The sequence below is a fragment of the Papaver somniferum genome, unplaced genomic scaffold (genome assembly GCF_003573695.1).
Source record: "Papaver somniferum cultivar HN1 unplaced genomic scaffold, ASM357369v1 unplaced-scaffold_98, whole genome shotgun sequence".
Taxonomy (NCBI): Eukaryota; Viridiplantae; Streptophyta; class Magnoliopsida; order Ranunculales; family Papaveraceae; genus Papaver; species Papaver somniferum.
This window is the reverse complement of record NW_020652970.1, coordinates 207,967-229,093: the sequence shown is the minus strand read 5'-3', so window position 1 is coordinate 229,093 and position 21,127 is coordinate 207,967. Positions and strand designations below refer to the sequence as shown.

The 21,127-nt window shown below is 36.0% G+C and overlaps 1 protein-coding gene across 2 annotated transcripts; it reads right to left on the bottom strand.

The window, feature by feature from the left end:
- Positions 1-14,393: 14,393 nt before the first annotated feature.
- On the bottom strand, positions 14,394-18,393 carry LOC113346182. 2 transcript variants are annotated; one of them, XR_003358441.1, is made up of 10 exons: positions 18,133-18,393; positions 17,303-17,718; positions 17,171-17,201; positions 16,923-17,035; positions 16,649-16,736; positions 15,573-15,751; positions 15,396-15,491; positions 15,238-15,300; positions 14,821-14,918; positions 14,394-14,537 (listed from the first exon to the last, which is right to left on the bottom strand). XR_003358441.1 is itself a non-coding variant. In XM_026589758.1 (6 exons), exons 3-6 carry the CDS (start codon positions 15,500-15,502, stop codon positions 14,455-14,457), a joined length of 351 nt encoding a protein of 116 aa, XP_026445543.1. In that variant the 5' UTR covers positions 15,503-15,751; positions 16,649-16,736; positions 16,923-17,152; the 3' UTR covers positions 14,394-14,454. The 2 variants fall into 2 exon arrangements, 1 of the variants encoding a protein (XP_026445543.1); XM_026589758.1 differs by lacking the exons at positions 17,171-17,201; positions 17,303-17,718; positions 18,133-18,393 and having other exon boundaries at positions 15,396-15,751; positions 16,923-17,152.
- Between the last annotated feature and the right edge of the window lie 2,734 nt (positions 18,394-21,127).

Below are 21,127 nucleotides of genomic sequence, written 5' to 3'. Positions count from 1 at the left end.
CCTTTTTCTTCTTCATTTTTTTGTTCAATTTGGATTTGATTAGATTTAATGTTCTTCGAAGATTATAGGGTTTTCAGGAAAAAAAATCCGATTTGGGGAAGATTGTTGTAAAGACTTTAGTGTTTTAAGTGAAATTGGGGATTATTATTTGAATCAGCTTTTGTACCATGAAACAAAATTGGTTGATCTAAGTCGATTCAAGTTGTTCTTTGTGATTTCAGTAATGTGGACGGTCTTACCAAGGTAAAATCGATTTATAATTTCTGTTTAAGTTCCCTTTTAAGCAGTTAACATTAGAAATCTTATTATTGATGAAGCTGTTCTTTTTATGGGTTTCTATGATACGGGATTCTTGAGATGTTCGTTGATTTTAATCCATTTAATAGATCTATCTCTTTCTATCTTTGATCGGATTTTAGTTTTTCTGCGTATGTAGTGTTGTTCTGTTTCAATCTGAGAAAATCTAAAATCCAAGGTTTCAATGGTTTTATCTAGAAATTTATCAAATTTACATTGATGATTATCATATTCACAGTTAAGGGTGGAAAGATGAAACTCAAGGCAATGCTTCCATCCTATATGTCTCATCTGATGTATCAATTTGGGAGAATCCCAAACCTTGGCCCCATCCTTTTTCAGGATGATGACATACAATCTTTCCCAAGACACAAAAAAAAGTAAGACCTTATATTTTGGTGGAAATTGGTTACTGTGATGATAAATAATTTGAGCTTCAGGTGATTGATTGTGTTTAAATGTTTAGTCGTCACCCTTGTGCTTGAATGTGATATTGTAACTGATACTAAAGTTCAAGAAACTGTAATTGTACTGAAACCAAAGAAAGATGCTGGAATTGCATCGAAACCAAAGTATGAAGTGGTTGATTAATCTGCAGCTCGGACTGTGCATGAACTTCATTAGAAGTGAGTTTTCTTCAATTCTATGAATGATGTTGTTGTGATTAGATAGAGGTTCACGTTTTGAGGTCTGCCAGTATATTATTTACATTTCGTTTCCGTTTAAACCATTTGAGTTCCTTTATAATCTTTGCCAACTGTTTTCCTTTTGGTGTTTAGCTTTTTAAATGACAGTAATTGGAACGTTTTCTTATACTTTGTGATCAGTAAATGGATATATGTTTGATGTTTATGTTATCCTAATATGCGGAGGTGATATCATCATCAACTTTCTAAAATAATACCATTATTTTGTTCGACACAACATAATCTATCTGTACGAAATAATTTCTATAATAGTAATCTTTACTGTTGCAACAGTTTATTTGTGCCCCAAAATCGTTTGTGCATTACAAACTTGCATTTTTTGTTGGACATGAAATTGACTTATTCTATGCTGCTGCTGGAAAATTAGGCTATTCTATATTATTTCAAGATAAGTTCATATTTCATGAAATTGAGTTATTCTATGCTGCAAAGAGTTTTACTAATTCATGGTTGGTGCCTTTGCTATTTCTTTTTCGTTTTATCAGAGTACTGGCTCAACTTCTTGCACGAGGAGAGAATTTCAAAACGGGATGAACAGGTTGCATGGGATAAATGAAGATCGACAGGATATTACGAGTTTGAAGGTGCTGTTATCACTTTGTTCCCTATGTTAATAACTCGGACAGAAAAGGTCTGTGCCGGAAGAACCTTGCAAATGTGACAAATTGGTTGACTATATTTTTGATCTTGTCCATTGTTATCTACTTTCAAGGGTTCTGCATCGTCCTTCCAGTCAGGTCAAAGAATGCTTCTGGACAACCTCTAACATGCACATCTTTCTTCCATCTACTCTTGTATCCAACCTTTACTTCACCTCCCAGGTTAGATAGAACACTCCAGTGAAGTTGGATTCAAATACTTAATGCCATCTTGTACTATTTTATATGCAGGTGATACAATACAAACTGTTGTGCGATGTTTCATCTTGTATTTATGTTGTCAGCTTGTGCTGTGTTCTGTAACACTTGGATCGAAGTTTCTGGATTCTCTGCTAGAGATTTTTCCAAAAAACAGCTTAGGGTATTGTTATACATTGCATTCTTTTACTTTACATTCTCTCTCCATAACGTATTCCGGTGATTGAGATCAATAGTTCTTCTTTGTGCTTAAATATGTGGCCGTTGCTTTCCTTCCATGCATTGAAATTTTGACTAACCTAGTATCTTGTCATACAAGATATTTGGATCCCAGCAGCACCTCACGTTTTTTTTTTTTTTTTTTTTTTTTTTTTTTTTTTTTTGAGAACTTTAGGAATCTGCTGTTACTAAAGTTGAATATCGTTTCTAACTTTGATTATGAAAGACAGATTCTTCTTCATAACACTATACTCATTACAAATTTGATGATGGTTTTGTTTCGATTATATGAAATTTTTTTTGTGATCTTTCAGCTGTTTAGGGTGAGGTTGATGGGAATCATTCTGCAACAAAAAGAATTTTGTATGCTTTACTTTTAATCTTATTGTTATGTTTTGAGAATATTTGTGTGCAGTTTTCTTTTTTACTTGGTTTAGGTTGTGCTTCCAGGAATTATGGACCTCTTTAACTATTTTTTCAAAGGTCCGAATATGTCTATGCTGATAAACACCTGGAAAATATTGAGAATTACATGTTCTGATGATTTACGGGGCTTGGGATGACACTTCTACCATATTCTGATGTACATGTTCGTATTTTGTAAACATTGAGTTTATACTTTTTTGGATACTTTTTCACCATTGGAAATTCGTATATTTACGATCAATTTTTATTTACTTTTTCAATTTCTTATGTTTAAGTGGGATTGTACCTTGTAAGAAACCTCGTCTATTAATAAAATTTGAAATTTATTTTGAATCAACAGTTCAAATATTGTTATGCTCTCTTCTTTGTAATGCAAGTTTTATGAAGACGCACATTTGTATGCTTCACTTCAGCTTAAATGTTCATGAAAAGTAGGAAGAATAGACTTGTATGCTTCACTTAAGCTTAGATGTTCATGAAAAACAAGAAGAAAGATAGACTGACTCAACGTATAGTATCATGTTTTTAAAATATCACATAAAAGATCTTTATATAGGCGTTCCCAGGGATAAACCTATTGACTATCGTTGTTAACCTATATAAGTTTCTTGTTGACTATCATTGTTAACCCATAAGTTTTTTCAAGGGGTAGAGCCTGATTTAGACTATCAACCATAAGTACGTCATTCGTAACGTGGCAATATATCCATAAGTTCATGGACCATCCCAAAATTATCTTTTGGACTTAGGGGCATGAGCACAGATTACTGCCCATGTATGTTGTAACTAGAACTGGTGTGTCCATAGTGTAAGAACTAGAAATGGCGTGTCCATAGATCTTACACTATGGACACACATACTTGCGTGTCCATAGATCATACACTATGGACAGACATACTAGCGTGTCCAATAAAACTAACATTTTAGCCACGCATAAAAAGTGGCGTGTCTATAAAACTTACTCTTTGGACACGCATCCTGGCGTGTCTAATAAAACGAATTTTTTAGCCACGCAAATAAAATGGCGAGTCTAAAAAACTTACACGTTGGACACGCATACTAGCCTGTCCAACAAAACTAACTTTTTAGCCACGCCTAAAGTGGCGTGACTATTTTTTTGGACACGCCAGAATTTCTTAGCGTGGCCATAAAGTGGTCTATAAACACGCCCATCAAAAACCTGAAAGTTAATGTGACTAAATGGTAATATTTGGACACGCCAATAACCCTGGCGTGGACGAAAGCACCCCAATGGACACGCCAATTAAACATGGCGTGGCTACAGGGTAGATTTCTACCCTATAGACACGCAAAAACCAAAAAGGCGTGATAGGGAAATTTATATTGGGCGTGGCTAAAGGCCATTTCTGTACTAGTGTCAGTATTGGTCGTTATTATTGTCTTTATCTTGAGTACCTTTTATTACTTAACCACGTTAGTTTAACTGAAAAATCTTTACTGCTTAGTATCGGATTCTCTGAGCTGTTTACATTACGTAGATTATGGGGAAAATAGTAGTCACAGTTTGCCGCTAGAATACAAGCTCCGTAAGTCCGAGTTATTATTATAATTTTTTTTTACAAACCCTTCTTTTGAAAAAGAGATCTTAGTCTAAAAACGATGGATATCACTTCCTAGTGATACGTTCATCTCTTTTTTACGTAAGTTCTTTGAGTTCTTAACCTCAAAAGACTTGCACTATTATAGATCTACAAAATTTTCCTCTCAAACGTGTTCAAAAACGTTAAACTTTTGTTTGTACGAGAAAAAGCCTTTTACGACAAAGTATCCTTTGGATCTGAGTATCTATGAACACTAGGGGATCTCAGTGAGAATTTAAGGAGAACAAACCTTTTAAAAAAACATTTACTAGCTTCAAATATTTAAGGATTTTACACCTTTTTGGGGTTTTTACCAACATTTATTACCGATTTTTCCGTGTAGGTGTCAGTCAAAAATTAAATACCCATATTTTCAAAACCTGTCTGGGTAGTTTTTTAAAAATCTGCTTAGCCGCTCTTTGTGTCAGAGCATTAATTGTTACTTTAACGAAGGCCCAAAAAAACAGAACTTATCATCTTACTCTGTTTTTCACGACAAAGCCGAAGATATGCAGAAACCAAGTGACATACCATCAAGTTCAAGACCTGTTGTTACCATAGGAAGGTCACAAAACCCGTCACATCAAAATCAAAGAACCGAAGCTGAGGACGGACAAAGCGAGATAGCAAGAATAACGGCGGCCAACCGACCACCTATTCCTGCTGAGGGGATGGGCAAACATCTAGAGTGCAACCACCTTACGGCATGTCGTTACCGGAGATCTCTCATGTTACGCAGCCTCCTACTACTAACGGAGGGTTACCCAGAACCGTAGCTCCTAACATACGAGGTTTGGGAAACGTAACACCAGTTCAGATCAATCCCGATGCTCCAGCAATAGAAGAATAAGAAGACTCTTAGGAACCGGATGAAAGTACTCCTTAGGGTGGCGGAATCAACAACGAAGAGAAAATGGCAGCGCATGCAGATGGCAGCTTTGTTATTTCACAACAAGGAGCATGAGGATGCGATGCACGGGATGTCTCAGGACCAGAACTTGAAAGATATGCTGGAGATACATATCGAAGGTTTCCAAACCCACTCTCCCTTAAAGAGGCGTGATAAATGATCCATGATCCATCTCCGGACAACGAAGGGGTGGTCTCAACCCACCCAAATCTCACCCACCAGGAGGATCTAGGAGAACAAGACACGATCCATATTAGATGGATCCCTCATACATGCCCTCTCAATATTACTACAATGAGACATTGTCCAAGGGTACTCACAACATGGGGATGGTCATGGAGCAAATGGAAAAGATGCAAAAATAAATCCTAGGGTTAAAGACTGGCCACACAGGCGCAATATTGTAGGAGGTACTTCAGAAGGCGACAACATCTCCGTTTTCCTGTCGCATTTTAAGGGAACCTATCCCTGCGAAATGCCCGGTACCTACGTTCCAGGGGTACAATGGTACCTCAGATCCCGCATTTTAGCTACGATACTATACTCATGTCCTTTCCTATTGGGAAAGAGATGAGGTAGTACTTTGTAGGTACTTTCCCGCAAGCTTAACAGGATCAGCGCTAGCATGGTATGACAACCTGCCGTCAAATTTAGTTGACTCGTTTGAGCAATTGCCAATCGTGTTCTTGGAGACGTACATGTACAACAAGACTACGAAGGCATAGTTAGATATGTTATTTGATTTAGCTATCGGATCCCGGGAAACGCTGATGCAATACACAGACAAGTGGAAGAAAACGTGTCAAGCAATTGCCAAAGTCAACCCAGAAATTAGCATTAATTGTTATAAGTATGTCCTTGATAAGACATCAGTTATCTTCGTGGAGCTCCACAATCGGACACTTGATTCCGAAGGGGAGCTTCGGGTCTTTCAAGACCGCTATATCAGACTTGAAGAGATCTAGAAGGACAATCCCAGAGAACAAACTAAAGCAACAGATTCTCCGCAACAAACCAACTCTCTGGAACCAATTCCGGAGCAACCTAAGAGGCAGAACAAAGTTGGGGGCAGAACCAACTCTAGGGACAAAAGATCGAAGTACTTAGATGGAAAAGGTAAATGATAAAAAATGGATTACTTTGCAGATAAGGTCTACACTAAGATCAACACAACATTATGTCACATCCTAAACAAGGAAGGATCTCAGGAGAAGCTACTCGAAGATATCCTCTGTTAGAGCATAGATTGGTTGAACCCACCAAGCATTGGTATGTCAAGTTTGGTCATCAAATTTTAGTGAATCAAAAATCAATTAAAGAGACATTTGATTATGTAACTAAAGACAACTTCGTATAGGTTAGACTAGAAAGATTAGAATAATGAGACATACAAGTATTACTCAAAGTCTTGAAGAATGTGAAGAAGTAACAAGCTACAATGAAGACATCATCCTTCCTCTTGAGGTTAGTAATATTTTGACTTGAGTTTATTCATTTCTAACATATCTTTCAAGTTGTGTTATATTAAAAACATAACTGCGAAGCTATGAACGCTTATACTCTAGTACTGAGACATGATCAGATGATCATAGTGTTAAGGAATTAGAATATGAAGTATAACGCTTATCTTTTGAACTTCGTATATAAGATATCGACATGTTCATATGAATGTATTGTGATTATGTGTATGGGTAAAGGTGAAGATTTCGTCCTAGGAAACAATGTTCACATTTGTTTAAAGGAAGTACATTCACGAACTTGTTTTATGAATCGAAAGGGAAATCGCTAGGCTTATTGGTATTGTTATTCAGTGCATATATTTGGATTACCAATATGAGTGAGTTAGTAGCACCGCTCATAACTTTTTATGTATCCTGGTAAAACTAGTCACAGTGCCTGACATATATATTGGTATGACATTTATTAGTGTAACCGATCCTAAGTAATCACCTAAGATGGTATGATCGATATTTTTAATTGGTGTAACCGATCCTAGTAATTGGTATGAACAATCACAAAGGAGTTGTGTAATCGATCATTGTAATTGGCGTAACCGGTCCTAGTAATTGGTGTAACCGATCCTAATGACTTGTGTAACCGATCACAAGTAATATCATGAGAACATGGTAACCGGTCCTGGTAATTGACGTGACCGATCCTGGTAACTGATGTAGCCGGTCCCAGTAACCATATTAAGGTAGAACTGATCCTTGTGTTTTGTAGAATCGTAAACTCATGATTAGTATATTGATATTTGATCAATCACATATTTTTTCCTGGAATACAGACGAACCATTCTAAACTTGTCTGGAAGTGTGGTATAATCGATTCCAAGACGGTAAATATGAAAGAGGATTTACAAAGAAAAGATGTCGACATACTTTGAACATGTTCAGTAATTAACTCTTATCTTTTATTGTTCAAAGATATTCCTTAATTACTCAAGGAAATACCGGACCGAAATAAATTAAGAATCTTTTAATTAAGTTTTATATGCTTTTAAGTACCAAAAATTAAATGCATATCTTTGGAAAATAAAATTTTGTAATGTGCATTTACTAATTGGAGTTCTAGTGAGATTTCAGAAATATTGGACAAAGCATTTCCAGGAATTATGAAAAGCGTTTTGGGCATTTATTGCATATCTTAAGAATAATTCGGTTTTGGAAATTCCTTGGTGTCCAAACATCCTGGTCTATAAATACCCAAGTTTGCATTTCGAGCAAACTATCCTAAGAGCCAGGCAAACTTCAACTTTTTGGTGTTTCTGGTGGAGCCGTCTATTCGGAGAGGAAAGTACCCTATTTAGGAGAAATCTCTTACGACGCTCGTTTAAAGACTTTTATCGGATCAAGAAGCGATCTACGAGTACAGTTGGTGGGAAACTAGATAATTGCAGTTTATTTTAATTTTCTATTGATTTGATTGACTAACGATTGTTGAACTTCGATTGCACCTAGTTTGTTTATTCTTGAGAATCTTCTCTTCTGATATAAGATTCACTCAAACTAGATCAAAGTGCAGACGAGATCTTTAGAACGGTTTTAAAATCTAAAGATGTCTTGTGATAATCCATTGTTAACAGACTCCGTTTTGTGCATGATTGATCACAAGAGATTCAAGTGGTGTTGTGCAAGTGTTTATTGAAGATTAAATAAGATTTGAAGACAACGAAGATTTCTGATTTGGTTTTTATATCTTTGGGTGTGCAAAAATCTTGATCGGCTGGGATCCAAATATAATCGGATTTACTCGATTGACTAGTTGTGTAAGATCAGCATCACCTTATAGTTTCTTGTTTGATTCTATATTGATTGATTGTAAATCTAAACTCTGTTACTTCGGTAGTTGTTAGATAGATTGATACAACCAGGCAAAGGAGTTTGTTGGTTAAACAGAGGATCCTTTGCTTATGACTTGAGATATCTTCATCTGAAAGAATCAAGAGAGTTGTTACCAAACAGATTTGTTGTTCCTTTACTGTTTGCAATACGATAAAAAGGAATTGTTTCAGTGCATGCACTTATTGAATGTCGGAACCACAAGGATACTGAAGAACCTATGGGAACTATAGGTTTAGTTGCTTAGTCTGAACTATACAAAGTTTGTTAGATTTTTTATAGCGGCTTAATTATGAGAGTATTCAATTCTGGACTAGGTCACGAGGTTTTTCTGCATTTGCGGTTTCCTCGTTAACAAAATCTTGCTGTGTCATTTACTTTTATTTTACGTAATTATAATTGTTGTTATTATAATTTAAAGTAAATTACACAAACATTAACTGCGTATTACTTGATAGTGATCCTATAGAGTTTGTCTCGATCTCGTATCCATAGACGATCACACAAAGTGTGAATACCGATTTGTAGTATTCTCTCGACTTTGTCCATAGAAAATCACTTTCGATAAGAGGACTTATAGGTGGATAATTTAAAGCTTGTGGTGTATTTGGGTACCCTCGTTTTTTCAATTGGTATCAGAGCAGGAAAACACGAAAATATCACTACACCAAATTTGCGGATTAGTAACAGAGATGAGCCGTTTCTAAAACAGGTTGTAACAGTCGTCTTCTGTTTCAAAAGTGGGTGTTACATTTTCTTGTAACCGCTTTGTCACTACACCAAATTCCCGGATTCGTAACAAGAATTCGTTACGACTATTTTTCCGTTACAAAATTCCCGTTACAAATTGCCGTTACAAAAAAAGCGTAACAGGCTTTATCCGTTACTAAGTTTTCTTAATTTGTAACAGAAACTAGCCTTTACGAAAGTTTTTATAGGCGTGCGAGTCACACGCTTGGTCACACTTGGAGTTCTTGGGCGTGCGAGTCACATGCGCCAAAGATTTTTTCACCCCACACCAAATCACTTGGAGGATGTTTCTCCCCTTATCCTTTTCTCCCCTAATACTCGTTTCAACCACAAGAATCATTTTCTTTCTCCTTGCCCATCTACTCGAAAAAGTCTTTTTCTCTTCCATATCCTTTTAGGGTTTTCGATTTCACAGATCATCTATTAATCGAGTTCAGGTTTCCAACTTCACAGATCAAGATCTATTAATCATCATTCTAAACTCTTTTCTTCCATTCCGGTTCGTGCGACTGCTGTAAGAAGAAACCGATGGTGATATTCTCAGCTGATATAAGATGAATCTGTTGTTGCCATTTGATTCAAGTCAAGAATGGGTATGAACCAGTGTTAGCGTTGGTGGCGAGAAAGATGCAAAGAAAGAGATGGATCTGTTATATTGGTTCGATTTGGTAAGGGTTTCAAATAATCATAGCATGGGTTGTTAGAATGACAAAGAAGATGGCAGGAATTCAAATGACTTCGGTGTTGTTGAATCTGAGATTGGCAGTCGGAATCGAATAGATTGCAGAATCAATTAATCCGGTGATGAATAATGAAGAACAAAAATGGGATATGAGATGGAGAAGATGATTATGGTGTTGTTTATGCTACCAGCGAGATTTGTGGCAATCTTGGTTTGTGGTGGTTGCTGTCATGGAGGCAATGGTGATGGATTCAGGTTGTAAATGACAGAGTGGTGATGCTGTTGGTGTTTGCCAAGAAGATTATCTCGAATATCTTCTTTCACCATCTGTTTTTCACGGCTAAAAAACCAACTAATTTTCCATGGGATCCAAGACCTGTAAGAGCATTAGAATCATCTAGGAAACCGAAGAGCATAGTAGTAGCGATTAAGGTAAATTGCTTATATTGTTTATATCGTTTATTTTGGCTGTAAAATTGATGTCGACTTCTAGGGTTTTGAATGTAAATTGGATATTAGGGATTTTGATTGAAAGGGTTTTTGGCTGTAAAATTGATGCCCAACATCTAGGGTTTTTGATTGTTTCACAGCAAGGGTTCATATCAAAATAAATTTTGTTTGGAATTTGATTGTAAAGCATGGAAAACCTCACGTCCTGAAGTAGTTTCAAACTCAATTTTGTATTTGTTATTTTGATAAATTTTGATTAGGGTTTTTGTTTATGATTCTGAGTTTAATTTGTATATTTTCATGATAATTTGTATTAGAGGTTATCAATGATTTATCAAATTGATTGCCTTTATGTTTCACTTTTGTGAAATACCCTGATGTTGTAAGGAAACACAATTTAACATATCCTGTTGCCCAATTTTTAGGCCTCTGTTGGTCCATATGTGAAGATGACTCTATGTGTGACATATCAAGCTTTGGTTGTGATAACAGATGTTTAATTGCAATAACCCAAATTGTTAAACAATACAGTAGCAATGGTTCCAGAGGCTCCGGGGATGTTGGGAAATCTAATGGGAATGGTTCAAAAAGTAAATTTAGGTGGTGTTTAGGTAATCTTGTCGTGGATTAGAATTTCTAGAGTCAGAAATAAAATCGATTAGGTACCATGCGGATAACTTTGGCTTTATGAGATATAGCCAACTGAAATAATGGGTTATGACGGGGTAAATAGACTCTAGAGTGTGTGGTGATCTTCAGATCTTGCACATTCTTAGCAATAGATTATAGAATCATAACAGCCAAGTTGATTTTTTTTCATACTGGACCACAAAGATACTACTAGTTCTTTAAGGTTTTTATAGTTTGGTTAGTTAATTATTGTGATTTGTTAGAAGATCGGATTAGAAAAGAGTATCTGAATCTCTTTTTGATTAAAATAATGTGATTCTAGTTTGATTGCAGCACTGGCTTCACTGAATTATCTTGAGGCCTTGTCATGTAAATATGCCAATAGGGTAGTTGATGATTTCGTCATTGGATATTAATCTTCATATTGATCAATTGATGTTATAATTGTGTTATTAATGTTTATCTCATGATATGCTTAAAGGGTTTTGACAGGATTATTTAGCTGTGAGATAAAGAGAAGACTCATGGAGAATGAGTCTGATGGTGGTATTTATATGATGTTGAAGGTGCAGCTGTTATAGTTAGAAGTGAAGAGAGTAAATGTTGGTTTAATTATATGTATGCTTAGGATTGACTGAATTTGATTGCACATTATAAGCAGGGAAGAGCTACAGAATGGAAGTCAGACTGGTGCAGCTGAACTGAATGGCTTGAGTCAGAGTGCAGGTTAACTGAAGATGCCAATGAGCTGTTACTGGTTTGCTTTGGTGGTATGAATTGCAGGCATAAATGCAGATGGAAATGAGTGTTGCAGCTACAAATGGGTGCAAATGAATTGAAGTTGGTGGTTCTTATGGTGATGTGGAAGGCGGAGATCCGTAAAGCTCTACCCTATCCAGTTTGGACAAATCAATAATTTTGAAATCTGAGCTGCTGACTCTCAGGTTTGGCGCTTTATCTCTATTGTGCAAGAAGTTTTAAAATCCTGATTATTTCTGCTATACCTGACCAATATGGAGATCTGGGCATGATTACTTTTGCTGCTGTGTTGCATTAGTATGCTTGGCTTTTAACATACTGTAATTATACCCTTATATTTGTATTTTTTTCCTGAATTATTTCTGCCGGGGTCAAATAGTTCTGCGCCATCCAATATAGTTACCTGATTTCGTTCTCCCTTATATTTTGTGTTCCAGAAGCTTGCTTTTATCCAACAAGCAATATTGAGGCGGCTTCAAGATGATGATCTTAGTGTTGTTCAAGAAGCTTTATCTCTGGATGGGTTGACAAGGGTCATTAGCATGCCTGATCTTCTTGAGGCATTACGTGATATTCTTCGTAGATGTGCTGAAATAACAAGTGAGTATTATCGTTTGATCTTAGTGTTGTGATAGAATAAAATGAGGTTGCATCCTCTTAATGTGATTTCAGTTTTGCTCATTATAGGCATTTTCTTTCATTGCTATGTCTCCTCTCAATATAAACTTATTATGCGTGTTGGAGCATCTTATTGCTGAATTCACAGCATTCTGGTGTTGTTACTTATTATGCTAACTCCTTGTGCGTGTGTGTGTGTATGTGGCGGGAACACACAGTGATTTAATAGAAGCATGATCATTTCTTGGATGATCTCCAATTAAATAATTTATGGCCTGAACTCAAGCGGTACAGTCTCTTCATGTCATCCCATATCTAATTTCTTGGTGTTGTTACTTCTTCTCTGTTCTATTATTAAGTTTATTTCAACCTTTCATGAAAAGTCAAGGGTACTTTTGCATGGCGAAGCAACTCCATGATGTGGGTTCTTTTAATTCATTTGCAGTAGTGTAATTAGTCTTCATTTTTGAATGCATGCTTTAGGTTTCTTATTATGTATTTTCCATTCCAGGAGCATCTGTTGTTAAGATGATGCAGTTCCATGGATCTGTTTATGTATGCTTCTGGTGTATATTTATGCTCTTCATTTTTATGAATTCTGAAATATTTTGTTTCAGGGCCAACTGAGAAGGATCAATTTGACGTCCAGGGAGGCGTATCTTATAATATTGTGGAGTTCATTACAGACATATGGCCTGAAGTAAGTCACTGTCATCCTACGGAATGTCAGTTGTGCAGTTATTCAATCCTTCTTACATTTTTAGTCATTTTCAAGAAACTATACTTCACTGTCTTAACATGGTTTTTTTGGTTTGCTTCATATTACTATTTTACATTCTCCCCTGTTAGTTTTCGGTTATGGTGGAATTTGTGGCCTTGTGCAAAATACCATGTTGAGAGCCTGTGACCTCTCTGTATGTTCAGTTTTTTATGCTTGTAAATTTCATAAATTTGGTACCCTTTCTTATAGATTTTATGGTTTGTTTCGTGTAGTATGGGTTGGCCATTATGAACTTAAAGCGAGGGATTATGAAGAACTTGATGAAGAATTCTTGGCGATTACTGTTTGGGAAGTATCTGCAAGCTTTGAGTAAGTTACTATGTAGTGTATGAGCTGAACTTATAAGTAAAAATGATTTGGAACTTAATGTGATTTTGAGTTCTTTTTTGATATGAATTGATTGAACGTGATTTTATGAATATATTGATGGAAGAAACTATTGTTGAGTGTCGACGATGGATAATGTGAAGTGTATGCAGTTGGAATTCCGGCATACTTCAGGCCGACAATGAACTGCCGGTCAATATGGATCTGGTCAAAATTGGTTGTTATTGACTGTTTTTGACCAAGGTCAAGGTTGACAGGCAGTAATTTTTTTACTGTTACAAAAAAGTTCGTCACGGCTTAAAAGCGTTACGACGCTGGCGTTACAAATAAAATTCGAAACGGCCATTAGCTGTTACCACGTGGAAAATTCATATCGGCACAGACGTATTACGAGGGCATTTACAACCCAAATTCGTAACGGCCACAAATCCTTTACGAAAATTTGTAATACCCTCTTTTGCAACAAGAAGTATCCGTTACAACCCATTTTAGTAACGGCTTACTACTTTTACGGATCCTATAATTTGGTTTAGTGTGTAGCCGTTACGAACTCTAGTTGTAATGGCTCTAGTAACAGCTCTTAGCCGTTACTAATTTTCCAAGTGGTAATAGCTAGCGGCCTTTGCGAATTTTTTTGTAATAACGATGTCGTAACGGGCCATAGTCGTTACTATGTGGCAAATTAGTAACAGGCGCAAGCCGTTACTAATGTGAAACAGTTGATATTCGTTACGAATGTTTTCGTAACATTAAAAAACTTACTGCCAGTCAACGTTAACCTGGTCCAAATTGGTTAATGTCGACCAATTTTGACCAGGTCAATATTATTGGCAGTCTATTTTCTGCTGGAAAAAAGCCGCAATTCCTACACCTATCCATCCATCATCCACACTCTACTCTATCAATCTATCTTTCACACTACAATAGTTTCATCATTCATTCAATTCATATAACATCCATTCAATCCATATAACATTCAATCAATTCATATCAGAAAAAGGAAATAAATTCTTCTAAGTACAATATCTTTTTGTTGCTAAGTATCAAGTTCTTAAGTATCTTCTAACATAAACCACTATAAGCAACACTATTTACAAACTTACAAAGATAACATGATCTTATCTTTCTTTCCTGCATCGTGGAGACGTGTATTAGCATTGTAACCCACATTCTTTCTTCCGACTGCAAAATCAAAGCAGACCTACAGTCAGAAAACCAAGCAGTGGAGATTGGATAGTCTGGCCCCATCCATCCCTGCAGTTAAGTGTTAGACAATGCAGAAACATTACTTCAGGAACTATCAAATCTCTAAAAGATACATATAAACTGCGGGTAAGCAAAGAGATGCATGATATAGAGAAAACCAATCTGCACTACCAAAAGAATATGCACAAACAAATAAGACTGCAAACATTACCATTAAAATCACTCAATTACTTGTTTAGATTCTTTTGAGGATCCTCACCTATGGCTATCCAGTTTGGTTGCATTTTTGGATGAAGCAGAAAGAGCTTGTTTTCGGCAACTTCAGCTGCATCCATAATCTTGCCTGCATCCACAACCCTGCATGTATTCACTGATGAGTACACTCTTATTTGTACCTGCTTGCCAAGGTGAGTATTAATTCTTGCATACCATATGATGAAGAATCAAAAAAATAAACAATTCAGATAAAAAGCAGAACAAGTTTTCAGCTATTGGTTAAACTTCTGGTAATCTTAGGCATGATTAGGAAGCCTCCTAACATGTTTTCTTCATATATATTCAAGTTAATGTACAAAGAAACAATGCTCTAAATCTAAAAAACAAATATTAAAATATATTAGATGTTATTAGAACTGTGTACAAATGCCAAGACGATTAAACTTTTCTATCTCCTTACCTATATAGAATGTGTTGTAATATCCCTGTACATCTTAGCCAAACCAAAGCCAACAACGTACACCTACATGGAAAGCAAAGGCATGCAATGCATCAAAAACTTATCTTGAGCATTTGTTGGAGAATGGACAAAAGTATTTACAAAGTAAAGACACAAACCTGATTTGCACGCCTTCGAAGCCCCATGAGGAGATTATCTGGCTTAATATCTCGATGTAGAAAAGATTTGGCGAGTACGAATTCAACACGATTGACCTGCCACACATACAAGAAAAAAAATGAAAAAAAGAGGTATTAAGAATAAGAATAGACAATGAGTGATCTTTCAATACCCACCATCTGGTCTGCAAGCATCATAACAGACTTTAAAGAGATTTTCTTACTGCAGAAGTTGAATAGACTTTCAAGATTAGGTCCAATTAAATCCATCACGAGAAAATTATAGTCCGCTTCAATACCAAACCATCTCACGTTTGGAAGTCCAGTCATAGCGGAAACAAACATATATTGATAACCTTGAAAATGAAGGAATAACAGTAAGTAGAAAAATAGAGAGATAATAAGCCTCATTTCTTTTTCCTTATAAGAGTCTGTATAAGTTGATTCAGTCATTTGGATATTACCACATTAATTTTATTTAACTACCAGGTAGATGAGCAAAGGCATACTAAGGATATTAAAATGGACAATGCTGCATAAATTGAACAAATAAAATTAATACAGTATTAGTCCTTTACATGATATATGCAAGTCCACAGTATACCTGACACTCAGAAATTATAATATCATCACATAGTTATTGCTAGACCAATATAAGGACACAGGGTAGTGGTGCATTTCCAAGACCATCTGGGTTCACAACTGGGGCTTCAGCTCCAAAGGTCGAGGCAATGGTACCTATCAAATAATAAGACCAATGAGCCATATCACCCACCACGTCCTTACAAGGTCCTTATATACTTCCTACCTACTTTTATATATGTATGGACCGACATTACGGCAAGGTTCACTTAAGCAATAAAACAAAGAGCAATAAAAAGTAGCTCCAAAGGTCGAGGCAATGGTACTTATGAAAGAGTAAGACCAGTGAGCCATATCACCCACCACGTCCTTACAAGGTCCTTGTATATTTCCTACATGCTTCTATATATGTATGTACCGACATTACGACAAGGTTCACTTAAGTAATAAAACAAAGAGAAACAGTAGTAATGCCATAGGATAGCCTGGCCTAATCCGACAAGAAACTTTTTGCAAACCTCCAATTCACTTAGAGATAACATGAATTCTCTTGTATATGAAATCACTGCCTTCGTCATGTATCCCATTAAGATACCAAGTCATTACTCAAACTAAGCAGTAGATACTCAACAATCAATCATAAAGAGTAAGGAAGCATAAGTAATAGTTACCTCGAAGCTTTCTCTACAACCAAGCACTGACCTTCCGTACATGGAAAAATGACATGAAGGTAATTTCTGCACATGGAAAAATGAATGCCTGCACACAACCAAATTAAAGACTAAATTCTCATGAACACAGTCTTATCACCAGTGTTAGGTGTTCAATGAGCTGCAACCCTGTAATTCCATGGATGCAACTTAAAACAAGAAACATTTTTATTAAATGGTTGCAGCTTAAAACAAAAAATGGTAAGGAAAAGGTTGTACCAATTTAGAAAGAAACCTGTAGTAAATGTAATGTCCGCTTCTACACCGTTCTCAGTAGAACCACCGTTTCCTTATCCTTCATATCCTCCATCCATCTCACAGCAGAAACTCCACAATTCCATACTTTCCCTGCATTTAAATATAACTTTGATCTTGGTAAGACAACCACTTATATAAACTCAAACACACAAACAAAACCATGGACATCTTATAAATTCAAGCATCTTATCATATAAATGTTACTACTCAAGCAGCTTACTACACCATGAACTACTCTCGCACTTCTTCTTCACATCTATAAAATCAAAACCAAAAACATCAAATCAACAATCCATTTTATAAAAAACACAGTTAAATAAGTATTAGAATTGAATGGAAACGAAACTATCAATATACCTGCAGCCTCCATTCAGCTTCAACAGCAACATCCATTTAGAGCACCATTCGGCAGCTTCAATCACTTCCCTGTATCTAGTTGCAATCCCAGCTGCAACTCATTCTGCTATTCCCGGAAATTCACATCCAAACAACCACCATTATGCAACTCATTCTGCTATCATATAATACAACATCACTACTCTTTGACCTAGAAATCCTTCCTTATGACCTCAAACTGCATCACCAGAACCAAGCACCCATTTCAGCTACCTCCTTCCATCCTTCCTGCAATTTCAATTCACCACCTAACTCAGCTGCAAATACTCAAACAAGCACCCATTTCAGCTATACCTCCTTCCACCATCACAGCAAACAATACATTAAATCATCAAAAGAGTTGGCAGGCAACATTAGCTTCTAACTCCCCTCTTATTCTGCAACAACAACAAGAACAATAGTTACAACTAAAACACACATAGTCATATATCAACAAACAAAAGACTAATTTTTTTACAAAAAAGAAAATCTCATATGTTGAATCCTTAGTTGCACATATTTTTTCTTCAACTCCTTCTTCTTCTACATGTTAACTCCTCTCTCATCGGTAACAATATAATCAATCGAATTCTATCACCATCTTCAATTGTTTCTTTTGTAATCCTGAACACAGAAAACCCTGGTACCTAAATTGGGGAAACGAGTAAACCAAAATTCCCTGTGAAATCCAAAAAAGAACCCTAAACATCCATCCATACTTAAATTAAGAACAAACCACTCAAACATTATTCAATTTATAAATTAATTACACGCAAACCAGAACTAATCTGAGAAACCCTAAATCAACTTACCATTTCTGCCAAGTTGAATCCACACTTGATTTAACAGCACCGCCATGAATCACCTGCATTCTCAACAGATCCATCATCTTCTCATGATTTCTTCACTTCAAGAATAAACCCTAACCCTAACTCTCTCCCTGATTTATCACCTCACGCAATGAACCTAAAACTCCTACTTGTTCTCCTTCGTACTTCAATAATTACACCATCACCCTCGTCATCTATACAGATTCATTCATCAGCAATCAACGATCTCTGTGATGAAACTAGGGTTTCATCGCCTGAGAGGAGAGGAGAAAGCAGGAGCAGAAGAGAGAAAAGAAAAAAATGAAAATGAATCCCGATCTGTCGAACTGCTGAGATATCCTCAAAAGCACTCATGTGAATCGCACACCAATGGAGGAAATATCCTCTGGTATAACTCATCATGGGTGGAAAACATAATTCCATGCATGTGAATGGCACACACACATTCCAAAGGTGTTACGACCCAAGTGTGACCAAGCGTGTGACTCGCACGCCTATAAAAAATTTCGTAACGGCTTAGCCTTGTTAGAAAAATTTTCAAAATTAGACCGACTGCTGCCTGTTACGAAATTTTCGTAACGTCCATTTGTAACGGGAATTTTATAACGACCATAAAGTCGTTACGAATGGCTGTTACTAATCCGAGAATTTTGTGTAGTGTATCTAACAATCTGTGTTTGGTGCGATCCAACCTATAAGAAATGAACTCGAGTTCACATGAATCGATTTCTGTTAACATACTACCAAGATTTGATGGAACAAACTACCTATGGTGGAAATATGCTATGAGATCTTTTCTTCAATCAAGAGACTTTGATACTTGGTTATTAGTCGTCGATGGTTATAATCGTCTGAAACTAGAGAATTCGGTAACTGAGTTTAAACGCTTAATAGATTATTCAAATGAACAAAAGGCTTTTGCAAAGCAGAATTCAGATGGTTTGAATGCTATTATACATGTTGTAAGTCGTGATCTACAACATCATGTATCAACATGCGAAACTTCAAAGGAAGCTTTGGATAATCTTCAGATTGTATTCGATGGAAACTCATCAGAGAAAGAAGCTAGACTTCAAACTCTTACGTCAGATTGGGAAAACCTTCGAATGAATGACAACGACACTTTTAAAGAGTTTCATATTAAACTCTTTGAGATAGTTAATGCTTCTTCTCACTTGGAGAGACTATTTCTGAAAAAGATATAGTGTGCAAAATTCTCAGATAATTTCCATCTTGATATGATTATAAGAAGCATGCAATCATTGAAGCTAACGAACTTTCCTATTTATCAAGAAGTTTTCTTGTTGGAAAACTAAACATATTTGATCAGGAGTACTTGTCTAAATAAAAGGACAATTTGGCCTGTAAAGCCATCAAAAATCCGCCAACTCAATGTCCGAAAGACTCCCAAGATCGGGAAGATTTAAATGCTGAAGATTAAATTGAACTAAATCATCATTTGTCTCTTATTACTCAACAATCCAAGAAATTATTGAGACACCGAAACAGAGAATCTTTTTTGTCAAAAAGAAATCGTATTTCTACACATAAAAGTGAAAATACTTGGAATGATGATGATATTATTCATCAATGTTACAAATGTAGGGGCTTTGGTCACATTTCTCCAGACTTTCCAACTAAGGATGTTCAGTGGATAAGAAGTGCATATAGTGCCACTCTTGACTATTGCCCTGACGAGGATAATCAAGATTGTATGTTAGATCACATTGCAACTATTGCAGAAGTCTGTGACTCTGAAATTCTTTCAACATTAGATACTCAAGAAGAGCTCCCTCCTACGATTTTCAAACAAAATTTCTCTTTTGAAGATATGATAACTCAGTTTCTTGAATCCAAAATCAATGGAATTAAGTCATCGCTTGATCATTTCAGATGAAATTATCTGAATCGTAAAATAAAGTTTAACAAGCGTCTTGTGAAAATCGAGACCTCTCAATGTTTCGAGAAAGAATAAATATCTAAACTCATTTTTGACATTAAGGGCTGTCAAGATGAAATCAGAAAGTTAAAAGCAGAGAATCTGAAATTGAGAGATAAACTTAACTGCTCTGGAAAATTATCACTTGATATGAATATATCAAAACGCAAGGAAGCAGGGTTGAATAAATCGGTAAAACCTAAGACCTGTAACAAGAATACTCCTGGGACTTGTTTTGGATACAAGCAATGGCACTATCAAAAACAATTACCTGGTCTTAAACAAAGAGAGAAACTTTGTAAACTCAAACATTCAAGATCTAAGTCTAGATAAAAATAACTTCTGAATATTAACGTTAAAAAAACATCAAGATCTTATTCTAAACTTGAGAAATGAACCTAACAGTTCTGAAAAAGAAGGGGTCTAACAACCTCACCCAATATTTCTCTTAGCAATCTGTATGGACTAACTCCAATATAATTTTAAGAGAATCAACTAGATAGTCAGACTTAATCTTAATAAAAAGCATATCAAGGAGTTATATCTCAATTTATCGATTCAATACTTACTCAAGCAATCTGCGAGTCTAATTGAATACAAGAGAAATTAACTTGAACGGTACCAAAGACCAATGTTCAAGGATCAATCAATTTCAATCAAGAACCAAAGGTTAGATTTGCCAATTGATCGATTCAACGCACAACCTGTGATATTTCAATTATATAACAAAATATAATGCGAAATAATACAGACACCAGAAGTTTTGTTAACGAGTAAACCACAAATACAGAAAAACCCTGGGACCTAGTCCATATTGAACACATATTGTATTAAGCCGCTCCAGACACTAGCCTACTAAAAACTAACTTCAGTCTGGACTGTAGTTGAACCCCAATCAATCTCACACTGATCCAAGGTACAGTTTCGCTCCTTGCGTCTCTAATTCCAGCAGGATACTACGTACTTGATTCCCTTAGCTGATATCACCCACAACTAAGAGTTGGTACGACCCAAAGTCGGAGACATGAATAAAAAAAT

What these genes read in the sequence shown, in the direction of transcription:
- LOC113346182 (XM_026589758.1), bottom strand. Translation starts at nt 15,502, where the DNA reads ATGTGTGGCAGGTCAATCGTGTTGAATTCGTACTCGCCAAATCTTTTC. An exon ending in TTCGAAGGCGTGCAAATCAG is followed by an intron (nt 15,301 to 15,395) that starts GTTTGTGTCTTT and finishes CTTTCCATGTAG; the next exon opens with GTGTACGTTGTTGGCTTTGG. An exon ending in TTACAACACATTCTATATAG is followed by an intron (nt 14,919 to 15,237) that starts GTAAGGAGATAG and finishes GAATACATGCAG; the next exon opens with GGTTGTGGATGCAGGCAAGA.